The 12,952-nt window shown below is 37.4% G+C and overlaps 1 protein-coding gene across 1 annotated transcript in view; it reads right to left on the reverse strand.

Annotated features, from left to right (window-relative positions):
• FMN2 (formin 2) overlaps nucleotides 1–12,952 on the reverse strand; it is a 348,730-nt gene that overhangs the window by 116,047 nt on the left and 219,731 nt on the right. Inside the window, 1 exon segment of the mRNA XM_019527634.1 lies at nucleotides 9,104–9,165. Within this exon segment, the coding sequence (XP_019383179.1) occupies nucleotides 9,104–9,165 (62 nt within the window).

A 12,952-nucleotide genomic window follows, 5' to 3' on the forward strand; every position in this document is an offset into this window, starting at 1 on the left:
GAGTTGTACACAGATAAGGGCAGTATTTGATTAACTTCTGACTGCTACACAGAATAGAGCTTTGCCATCATGCAGTATTTGAAATGCAGATTTTCCAGTTGATCAACTTATAGCCAAAAGACTCATCATCTCAAAAGAAACAAGAAAAAGGAACCAATGAGAGAAAGAAAAAAAAAAAAATAGAAAAACGTGTTGATCCTTTAACGGCTTGACACCTTTGGAATGGGAATGCATTATGAAACAGTGATGCAGAGAAATTTGCTTGCAAACACCTTCTTAAGGTGTTGAGAAGACTAGCAATCTCCCTTTTTCAAGGTAACAATTAACCACAGTTCTCTTCTTAGATTGTTTATACAACTTAGTGGGAGTAACTATAATGAATAGAAGTAGGCCTGATTCATAAAGCTTAGCGGTAGGCCAGCACTTCCCAAAGATAGGGTAGAAACCAGACTGGGTTGAACATTATATCCCAAGGGGGGCAGGACCCACACTGTACCTGCTAGTCAAAAGAAAAACCAAAATCATTTAAGGTAAAACTTTTCTACATGGCAAATTTATAAAATGTACTTCTAGAACCCTAGAAATGCCAGCATTTGCTCAATTGTAAAGACTTAAACTAATATAAGCAATTATTAATGCAGTACATGACACCAACAAAAGCTTGACTTGATGTAAAGATTTAAAGATTTTTCCCTTCATTCTTTATGTAATTCAAAGGCATCACTCCCTAGGTTCAATAACACTTGAAGAAAGCCCATTTATACAACATACTTTATGTAACTGCATTATTTAATAGCTAAAAGCATGTTTTGACTCCTCATAATTTCACATTTAATTTCCAACCAATTTATTTTTAAATGTGCATAATTTAACTAAAATGTGATTTGACTTTTTAAAAATTAGTTATTGGTTATATATTTGCAGGGTAGTCATGTGGTTCCAATTGAATGATATTGCTAAAAGTACTGCCACTCTTTTAATATGGGCCCGCACTTTTTCAAAGATAATGACATATCTAAATTTGTAAGTATATTTGAAGAATCTACCAGGTGTCTTTCTGCATCCCTAAATACTTTTGAAAAATTGGTTCAAAGTTCTTCTAAGGTTAGAACTGATAGATCGCATCTTCTCCACCAGTGTTTTATTCATAATTGGAAGTGGGGTTGCGGGGAGGGAGATTTTCCAAATATATAAATTTTGATTTCCTCTTTCTAAGATGAACAAAATGAAGTTCCCTGCTAGAAATCATGATTAAATTTGATAACTTAAATCAGCCTACCTAGCTCTTCAGATCCCCAAATAAAACATACCATTCAACCTTCAGATATTTTTTCTCCTAAGCTAACCCATGAAGATGTGCCTCGAATCAGTTAGATATCTTTTAAAAAAAAAGTAAAGAGAACCAAACTATGGTTGTCTTTACTTGAAACAGTGTTGGGACAAAATATTAAAATTACCTTCTACTTTTTGTATAATACATTGAAACAAGCAAGAATAGACTATTACAGCAATAACTGCCTGTATAATATTTAGTATACACTTAAGACAACATATTAGTATATATGCTAGATACATTTGAGGTTTGACATCTGTTACATATTTTGCATTAGTTGCTGATATCTCCAAAGAGGATAGGGCTCTGCTTCTTATTTAAACATTTTTTAAAATACACATACAAACCAAATCACCACAGAAGGCAAAGGTAAAAATGAAAAAAGTATGATTTAGAGACAGAACTGAGAGAAACCTATTAACTCTCTTCCATATTTCTTCGATATATCAAAACTATTTCTGAATTTCAAACCCCCAAATCAGGATAATTTGGCTGCAAAAAATAGGTTCTGCTCATTAGAAAGATCCAGAGTTTGCATTAAAAAATTGGACATAACATCTCTGTAATAACAACAAGCAAGGAGAAATGGCAAAATTCCCGTTTCCCAAATGTTATTGCTTTATTTGATATCTCACTGTCCTTGAATTCTCTGTACACCAGCTGTAGTAATAAGTGTGTTTCTCAGAATTGTTTTCTATTAGCTTATTTTTCTCTCATTAGTGTTCATCTATCTGTTAATTTGAAGATAGATAATATAAAGGTTTTTCTATTTCCCACCAAGGTTTTAATCAAATAGAAGACAACCAGCAGATGGTTCTCATAAAATTAATTAGGCTCTGATTGCATTTGACACCTCTTTGAAAGCCAGTGCCATACTACTTTTTATTTTTATTTTGACGCACTCTAATTGTTATATAGTGTAGCCAAAAATAATGTGTTACAGAACTCCTTTCAAGTTCTAGGACATGTATTCCAATGGAGAAGCAAGATACTAGCAACTGTATTTTCAGAAAGTACTTAGCATTGGGCCTATCTCTGCTCCAGAGTAGCCTAACTTCTTTTCACTTAAATGGGACCAGATTTCTGCTAACAGTGGGCATTTTTGAGAATCTCATTCTATAAATCTTTTACTTCCTATTGGACAAACTTAAACATGTATAAAAGTAAGGAGAAATTCATATATCTTTCCAAATTTAATGCTGACTATACTCCTTTACTCCTATTCCTTTTTTTTTTTTTTTTTTTAATTTATCTTCATTTTTAAATTAGGACAAAATTCTCTAAAGTACTTGATAAAATTTTCAAAAGCACCTGAAAATTCAAGTCCTATTTTCAAAGGTGGCTGGAGCACAAATTCTGCTCACTTTCAATGATGGGTTGACTCAGGATATATCTGCTGTAACTACTAGCTCAGGTACAGAAAATAATTAAGCTTTGCAGACTAATTCACATTACTAACCAGAAGACTACTTTGGAAAGTGTTTCCCTAATATGTTCCAGGGATAAAGCACCTTTGAAGAGATAAATACATTTAGCTGCTAATTCTGGTTTAATAAAAACAAATTCTATATATTATAGAATTATTTCTAAGAATGTACCCATGTTCCTTAATTTCATAGCCAATGCAGAGTCATAACTAACACACTTTGTGCTCTGGAAAAAATTGGTGGAGAATAGAGTGCAGGGAGTAGAGGGGTGGTCAGTCTTACATGTCCCAAGGACTCAAAGAGCTTGGCTGCTGCTGCTTCTCAGTTTTCTGTCTGCCTTCAGATCCAGCTGCTACTGAGTGGCTTAGGTATGCCTGCACCTACGGGTTGCCTCACTCACCAATGCCTAGCTGTACACTACACTAGGCCCATTAGTAACAGTGACTAACAACCAAATCAGTTAATATTTCTGTGCCTCAGTTAGCTCTTCTGAAAAATATGTATTTTGCACCTACTTCTGGCTTTTTCTTCTCTAAATTACACAGCATTTCACAAGGGTATGCAAAAGCTATAACTGCCCCCATTTTACAGTTCACTTAGGTTTATACCAATTTGTAACCAGAGCAACCTTAGAATTTAACATTCTGTTCTAACTATGGACACATGCTTCCTACTTTTGAGCAAGTCCTTTAAACAACTTGTTCCTCATTTAACACAGTCTAGAAAATGGACCTATGCACGTTCTTTAACGCAATATGCTGGTGGCTACATCAGAAGGAGGTATAGTTTCATCAAAACTTTCAGTCTCTCATTTAGAAAGGTTGTTTGAAGCTTAAAAATGTTGTTTTTTCTTTGTTGCTATGGTTATCTTCCCTGTACTATTGTCATTGACAAAATGCGTCTTATTTTTATGCAATCTTAAGGATTTTTACAAGAATCAGAGTTAAAATGTACAGGTATTTAAAATGTTTTAAGTTAAATGGCCAGAAAGGGATACCTAATAAAAAAGAAGAGCTATTTGACAGAAGTCATCATCAGAAAATCCAGGAGTCAATAAGACTGGTCTCTAACGCTGCTTGCAGATATGGAAAAAAAAACTAGCACTTTAATCTCAGCATGCCCTGCACCAAGCCCAGCAGATACCCAGAAGAGGCAGCATGTTAGTTGCTCCCAGCTTTCCCAATGTCTGTATAGCTTGGGCACTTTTTGGGGCTTTTTTGATGCTTTTATCTAATAGCTGAAATGCAGCAAAAAGTCCCGCCAAAGTACCCAATCTATATAGATGCTGCAGAACCCGGTCAAAGTATTGCACTGCTGCTTTTGGTAAAGCATGTTTTATTTCCCCACATGCCTGCTGGTGCCCTGGATGAATATTACAGACAACAACACAGCAGTGGTAGCTTTACCTTTTTTCTTTACCAAAACATCTTGCACATCTATAGAAATCTTAATGCTTCAGACACAGACACATCTCCAGGAGGATGTCTGATACATGTCAGACACAATATGACTTTTGTTGGCTTCAACTAGGCCAACAAAGGTCAGACTGTTTTAATTAATGGGAATGGGGGGGGTGGGGAGGAATGAAGTTGGGGGACTAAGGTATAGGCTGGTATGGGTTGGGGTAGGAAAAGTGCAGGCTGGGGCAAGTAACAGTGCTCCAAGCATGTACAGATGTTTGTTAGATCAGTCTAACCCTTTCCTGATTTAACTTAGTTCACTTAAGGAGCTAAGATCAGGCAGCCAATTCTTTTCCTCCAGTCTAGCCTCTCCATGAATCTGTGGGCTAGTACTCAGATCCACCTAACTCGGTGTTAGGTGGCTCTCAGTGTAATATTTGCATGTACCCCTTGTCGATATGGGAAGTCTAGTATTTTTCAAAACAAAGTTTGAGGGTGATAAAACATGGCTTTGTATTTGAAGAAAACTGCAACCTCATCTAAAGGAAAAAAAAATAATATGCATATATCCTCATTGATTTCATGAAAGCTATAGCACTCATTTAAAATTAGTATTTCACTTAGCGCTGAGCCAGTTTCGCTATAGCGCTCAGCGAAGCAGTAGCAGTAGCGAGAAGTGGTGAGTGGCAGTGAGTGGGCAGGTAGGAATGAGCACGGAGTCTGCACTGGTGCCACAGGACCAGGGCTGGCAGGGGAGCAGGGCAGCAGGAGCAGGGGCCCAGGCTGGCACACAGTGCCAGAGCAACTGGTGGACAGGTGGGGGTGGGTGGGGAGAAGCAGCAGCAGCGAGAAGCAGCGAGTGTGGGGCCTCCACCAGTGTGCCCGGGGCCAGGGCTGGCAGGGACCCAGGGTGGAGTGGCAGAAGCACAGGGCTGCCATTGGGGCCAGCGGGGGCCCAGGATGGAATGGCAGAAGCATGGGGCTGGCACATGGGGCTGGCAGGGGCCCAGGATGGAGTGGCAGAAGCGTGGGGCTATTGTGTGAGAGCTGGCACTTGGGGCCAGAGAGGCTGATGGGCATGCAGAGGGGTGGGAAGTAGCGGCGGTGGTGAGAAGCTGCAACAAGTAGTGGTGGTAATGAATTATTTCTGTTTACATTAATTCCTATGGGGAAATGGGTTTTGCTTAGCATGGTTCCATTTAACACTACGTTTTTCCAGAACCAATTAAGAGCGTTAAGTGTGGGGTGCCTGTATTGGCTATTTTGACCTACAAGCGATGCACATAATTTTAAATTTTGAATTGTGATTTTAAGGAATGAATCTTGGCAAATAAAACTGGTTTTAAACTAAGTAAACTAAGATAAGGTTGGAAAAAAACAATGAAGCCTGGAGCCATTTTGACAGACCCCATCTGTTGAATACAAAAATAGACCCCACCTCTATTTTGTACTACTAATACTAGTACCTGTTTTATATATCAGAACTCTTATACACTAAATTTTTTAAATAGTGTCCTTCAAAATACTTCACAGAACAGGGTAAGTAATAGAAAATATACAATACTTAAAGTGTAGATATTATGACGTGCTCTACTAATAAAGATTTCACTATTTAACTGCAACACTGGTTAATAATCCTAAATAAACTATGCAGGTTTTTTTCATTTAAAAAAAATCACTAAGATGTATTTAGTAACTATGTGGTTTAACAAGGCTTTAATTCCTTAGTAAACAGGAATTGAGCCCTCAGGATTGTGGCTTTTGAAATTAGGGTGTGTTTAGATTTGGAAGCTGCCCAAACTTCATTCACTTCTAGGAGGGAAAGCACCATGCCAAACATATGCAATCAGGAAAAATGATTACATTCTGAAGAAAGATTGTAAAACAAATGCTCCCATATGTTTCACAGAGATCAAATAGAATGTCTGAGGACTAACACAATGATATTTAAGTATTTGGCAAGAAAAATCTGAACAAAGTATTAATTTAATGTGTGGAAAGTAAGGGGGAGTTGCACGTAAGTTAACTATGCCTAAAATACAGAGTGTGGCTGGGAAATTAGGGTGGAGTCAAACTTATCAACCAATCATTCTCCCTTTTGCCTAAAACTATGACTTCTTATGAGGCTACCTACAAGTTAAGGGTCCATTTGTTAGGAATATTAAAGACATACATAGTAGAGAACATTGTACCCATTAGTGAGCTTACAATTTAAATAGGCAGGACAGAGAAAGGATGAGAGGGAAAACAGACACAGAGAGATGAAGCAGGGTGCTTCAGATCACAGAACAGGTCAGTGATGGAGCCATGATTAAAATCCAATTCTTCTGAGTCTTGGTCTACTGAATTATCCATTTGATCATACTACCTCTCAAAAATCTGTCTATCCCCTGCTTCCTTTTCCATATAAGCAAACATAGTGATAAAGTTAAACAGCTAACAGAGCTTAACATTAATTTTATTGCTCAAATAGATCAGTGGGCCTGCTTAAGTGGAGATAAGTATAAAATATTTACTCAGTGTTGACACAACATTCTAGGTATTCACTATAGTAAAACATAGAAAATATCCTTGTGAAGAGAACCTCGACAACCTAACACAATATAAAACCATTATATCTACACAAAAACATATCCCCTGCTTCCTTTTCCATATAAGCAAACATAGTGATAAAGTTAAACAGCTAACAGAGCTTAACATTAATTTTATTGCTCAAATAGATCAGTGGGCCTGCTTAAGTGGAGATAAGTATAAAATATTTACTCAGTGTTGACACAACATTCTAGGTATTCACTATAGTAAAACATAGAAAATATCCTTGTGAAGAGAACCTCGACAACCTAACACAATATAAAACCATTATATCTACACAAAAACATATCACCTTTGAAAGCAGAAAACAGAAATAGCTGAACTTCTAATGAAGGTAGTGGATGTGGCCAAGCAATGTCAAGGTCCTTCATTTTGACTTTAGGAAAGCCTCTGCCTGTAGGTAGGCAGGCAAAGATACGACAGAACTGGACCCTGCCCTACAGTTGTGGGCCAAAAAGTGAGCAAATAAAGATTCAGAAACAAGAAGAATTAAAGGAAGGAGGATCCAATGGTTTGACTAAACTTGAAAGCCAGGAGACCTCCATCCAAATTTATCTGCTAGCATTCCTGTATAACCTTGGACTAACACTGAGCTCCTCTGTGCCTCATTCACCTTTGTAAAATGAAAACCTTATGGCAGTGTTATAAAAAATAAACAGTGGGAAGCACTAAGGGTACACCATGTAGGCCCTGAGCTAATAAAACACCTGCTATGTCATATACGGGAATCTACCTGACACATAGCAGTGACAGGCAACCTTTGTATCTACTAGTTCTACAATAAGAAGCAGTGCACAATTGTATTACTCAGTCTTGCACTTGGGTTAATAAACCCTGTTTCCAAGGGTACAAATGTTAGATTTAGGTTGACCTAACTAGGTCTAATAACTACCTGGGACCTAACTAGGTCTAACTAATGAAGTGGCACACATTTGCAATTAATACTAAGACAGTTTTTTATTTAATACTTTTCCAGCATCCAGAATTGTTGAGAGGAACACAAGGCTTTCTTGCTTTCCATCTCTTTCTCTAGGACTTGAAGGCAACACCTAGTGGCAGCAACACTGGAGCAAGTCTTCCTGGCCTGGTGCAGTCTGTACAAGCTATACATTTTCAAAAGAAATGGCAACCTGCAGTGGCAGCTGCTGCTGCATAGGGCTTTGGCCACAGACACTTTTGTCTAGCACTTAGATCTGATGACTTTGGTGGCCTGAGTTTTCTGTGAGGAGGAGATGGAGAAGACTTTCTTCCACACCTTTCTCAACTGTCTCTCTTTGCTGCCCTCAGCACCTTCTTTGGCACTCTGGACTTAGATCTCCAAGACTGTGTAATGCACATATCTATCCTGTAACGAGCAGGCATGGGGAACATAATCTGCCTGGCCAATTTCTTGCTAGGTCAGGCCAAGATGATGACTGAAAAGCCACAGAAACTGGCTTGCAGGGGCAGACTTCAATGACACCCTCCAAATCTTCCACTTCCCGGTCCAGGAACATGTCACATTTGAATTTGGACATTTCACCTCACAACAAAACATGGACCAGTTTTGTGTCATGCTGAGCCATCAAGGGGACCCTCTGCAACATGGAAAACAGACAGCTAGTCCTACTTGTGTAACCCCACGAGGGGCATGGGAAAGGAGCTTCAGTCTCTGGTGACATGGTTTATTTTGGCACTGACAACTGTTTCATGCTCTGGTCCTGGAAGGGCCACATACCTTTGCAATTTCACTATTTATTTCTAATACTTGTATAATAAATTTTATTTTTAAGTTGGAAAAAATCCCTCCACCCCCCGCTGCCATCTCTCTGATTTTCAGCCTATGAAATTCCAAATGTCTGCACCTTCTAGGGTGACTGAACCTTTCCACCTCTCCCATGCAGCAACAGAAGTCAGAAATACTCTTGTAGATTTTGCTATTTCTGGATTCAGCAAGTCAGTCATACTGGGACTGTGACAGTTTAGAGCCTGCCCTGGTTTATTTTTAAATCCCTGATCTTGAACTCTGATTACAAGCAATGGCTCTCTCAGGATTGTGAAGCTTAGTAAACTAAATTCTGGAGATCTGAACTAGTCCTTTCCTTTAAAGCAAAGGAAAATTATTTCATGTAAAAGTGAAAGAGTCATGAAATACAATAATCAAAGTCTTGATATATTCTAAAATAAAATGATGGCCATTAAAAAAGTCAACTATTTATGCTCATTTTCACTTAGATTTGAGAAAATTAAACATCCATTACCAAGCACACACTTCTGCAGCCTACAAAGGAATAACAACTGCTGCAAACCAAAAATGCCACACATTAACCTACAGTATACCCATGACTATACACTTCCTTGCTATTACTCACATTTTCATAGAGGGCTTGAAGGGTCTCCAGGTCAACCACAGAGTTGTCCAAGTTCACAACAGCTGTTAAAAAGACAAAAGTGAAAAAGAATTAGCTGTCAAAATGATAATCCAGCTGTGAAAGAAAGACTGAGAACAATACCCAGCAATAGTTTTTATGACCTACTGGTCATACAGCTTAAGGGTTTTAACTTTATTAATGCCTTGAATAGTGCTGTTTCTAAGACCATAGGCTAGGAACCTGGCAGAGCCAGGTGTCAAGTGTTAAAGAATTCATCCCCAACCCCCCAAACACACAAACATGATCCCTTGTGCATGGCAAAAGCCAAAGATCACAGATAAGCTGTACATCAGACTTTCATGGTCCGACTGAAAGCATTATAAAAATTTGTAAATCTGTACCACAACCATACATGCACAAAAAAACTCATTCCTGTCACTGGTTGGTTTCAGCCTTAAACTGATTAATCCACAAGTCAGCCAGTTAACTTCAAAACACCTGACAAGGGTCAAGTCTTCTATTAACTAAGCCGACAGGTTTAGTACAGATACAAAATATGCCTTTCCTGTTCCCAACCAGTGCTAGTGCCACACACATACTGTACTTTCTTAGCGTCGAAAAATCAGTTTAAAAGCACACAGAATAATTTCTATCAACCTGACCTTTTTAACAAAAACAGATGCACCAATTTTCTGTGATAATGGGAAAAAATTGTGAAGATAAGGTTATTTGATAAAGCAGATTTGATACTGATGCAGGGCACTGGATTACCATTTTGAACCAAAATGAAGAGTTCAGTAATTTAAAATGTGGCATTTTTAAAAGTTTACTATCAATAGTAGTGGAAATTGAGATAAATTTTTATTTGCCTTAAAAAATAACCTGGAAAATAACATGAAATGTTATATAAAGGGGATCTTGTACTAATGCGTATTTTTTCCTCAATATACTTATTTTTTTGCCATTTTGTCTTTTCTTTTATTCTGTTCTTTTCTTGCAGTGTATTTTTGGTATGCATATCTGTCTATTAGCCAGAAAAATCTTGGGAGAAAACTAATCTAGAAAGAAATCATAATGCTGATCCATGATAAAGTTCCAGCATTAGGTTACTTGATCCTCTATAAATCAGTATTCTTAGCTGTCACTCAGTGTTTCTGTGTATACACCTTAAGATTAGAGACAATATAATTCCAACTCATTTGTTTCTCATTGCTTTAAAGCATTCAGTGATACCACTCAGTGTCTGGGACTCATCACATTTTCCCCCTACGGCTCTGGAACATAATTTTAGTTACAGTACAATAAAAATATATAAATAAAGAAATGCTGATCTTGATTAAACTGAGCAGGGTCCACAACATATATGTACAGGGAAAAGGACAGAGTTTTAGCAGATGCAAAGAAAACTAATTTATTTGGGAGTGTACCAATTTTCTGAAACAAAATGTTACCTTTACCATATTTCCTTATTGAATATATTTTAGACATACTTTTTCTTCCCTTAGCTACTCTCTATGCCAAGACAAGTGAAAGTTCAAATTAGAGTTTTCCTCATTTAAAGAGATGGAAGAACAAAACAAAATTATGAGGGATGAGGTGGTGAAAGTAGATAAAACAGAAAATTATATAAAAAAGTACATTTGAATGATTACTATTAAAAAATGGAGATGTTCTCTTCTCCCTTTTCATTTACAAAGTTTTAACATTCTCAGATAGATTGCAAGTCTGAATAAACTGGCAAAACAAGAGAATGCATACTTAAAAACTGACATGCATCTAAAAAAATTAATGGATGCCAATTAGAGTCTGTGCGTGTGTGTGTGTGTGTACACACACACACACACACACACACACACACACATTTTGGGGGGGTTGGGGTTTTTTTTGTTGTTTTTGTTTTTCTTTGGTATTAAAAAATGTTTTAGGTCAGTTAGTAAATGCTCAAATGTTACCACTGGAACTGTAAGAAACCATTTCAGCAAGATTGTTCAGCCTGTACATACCTTTAACTATGTAACTAATACCATTGACCTCAATATTATTCATGTCCTTAAAGTACATTTTCAGCAAATGAACAAACTACCTTGCTGAACTGGGGCCTAAAAATCAATCAATTAAAAGGAAATCTGGTCTTGGATTCTGCACAGCCAAGATCTCTGCATAATGCTTGAGTTTAAACACCTAACTGCATATGAAGAAACACCTACTGAAAATAAGTTACAATAGGAAACCAAATTTGATGATTGCCCCAAATGTTTATTTTATAATTTAACATAGTTATATTGTACAGGAACAGCCATTCATTTCATTGCTGTGGTTGTCTTCCCCATCTCCCTCCTAAGAGATTGTCTACTTCTGTGCTAAGAAATATGGTACAAGTTCCCATTCTGACTTTTTTCCACAATGTTAAGATCACCCCTGGATTACTTAGAAAGCAATAGAACACTTTTGTTTGAATGCTTGCATGAGATAAGAGAATGCCTGGCAAACACAATGGTGCCAGGTCTGTGTACTTTCAACAACACTGGTATGCAGAAGAGTGTGCATACTTTAGGGAACTGCTTAAAACAAATCAGCCTGAGAAAACTACAGAAAAGGATTTAAAGAAATTAGATCCTATATTGGATCCAAGAAATTGGATCCAATTTAAAGAAATTGGTATATATAATAGGCTGCTTTTCACTTCCAGGAAATGACAAAAATTGAATATATTGACACATACTCATAAGTATCAGTCTCACACACTATGAAATCCCAGTAGAATTTGATCATAGTGCAAAATATTTTATTAAGAAATATAAATGAGAACAGGAGAGAATACTTGCCTCATAGAAACATTGGTCTTTATATACGGACACAAATGCAACTGCATGCAGATAAGAATCACTGAGGTTAAACTTTCCATTCCATTACCCAGAGATTGCGAACCAATTAAAATTATAATGATTTTCCACCAAGCTGAATTACTTATGAGAATGACACCTAAATTTAGGAGGAAGCATCCTTAAATGTCTAACCACAGAATTGAACAGATGATGGCAAAGTAGCTAACGAAAGAAAGCAGTAAAAATTAACCCCTGCTCTGCAGCTGGTACGGACAAACTCAGTTAAATTCTAGGGAATCTGGAGTGGTACTCAGTTTGACACTAGCATCCCTGGCTTTGAGGAAAAGAAATACTGGAATCACTGAATGTTGCCAACGGAGTTTTTAAAGATGAGGTCACATAGGCCAACATGCATTCAAAACTCAACCAAAAACCCCCCAACCTCTCTCAACTATTGTAAATTGCTCCTCACAAAACTGTCTTATTCACATATCATCCTTCCCCATTACATTCAAATCACAACAGCCCACCCTTTCATTTAATGGCAGCACATTTTCCGTCACATCAAAGCTAAGGTTTTAGTTGCTACTCTCAAGATTTTACACAAATCTGCCACGCTCCACTTAAATATTCTTGTTGGTTTTATTGACTTGCCACCACTGAAGGAAAACAGTTTTTCTTTGTTTTTGTTTTTAGAAAATGCCAGTTTGTTGCAACGGAAATGATTATGAGCTTTCACTGAATCTAAGACAGGTTTCTGATAAAAGCCTACATAGACTTGTGGCAGGGCAGTCCAAGAACCAGGAAACAAGGAATTCCCTATAGCAGATACGTTTGCAGCGAGAATGACAAGAGTGGACATTTTATTGAGGAACTGCAAGCTTTAGGGAGATTCAAATGTATGAAAAGTTTGGAAAATTTTTGGTTTGGGACCAATATGAACTAGCCCCAAATTAAAGACCTAGCTCCCTGGCCACCTCTAGCTTCCAGTTTCACCCTGGTTTGATATCCCTGATTTCTTCCT

Source organism: Gavialis gangeticus, unplaced genomic scaffold, assembly GCF_001723915.1.
Source record: "Gavialis gangeticus isolate Ggan-Ray unplaced genomic scaffold, GavGan_comp1, whole genome shotgun sequence".
In the NCBI taxonomy this organism is placed as follows: domain Eukaryota; kingdom Metazoa; phylum Chordata; order Crocodylia; family Gavialidae; genus Gavialis; species Gavialis gangeticus.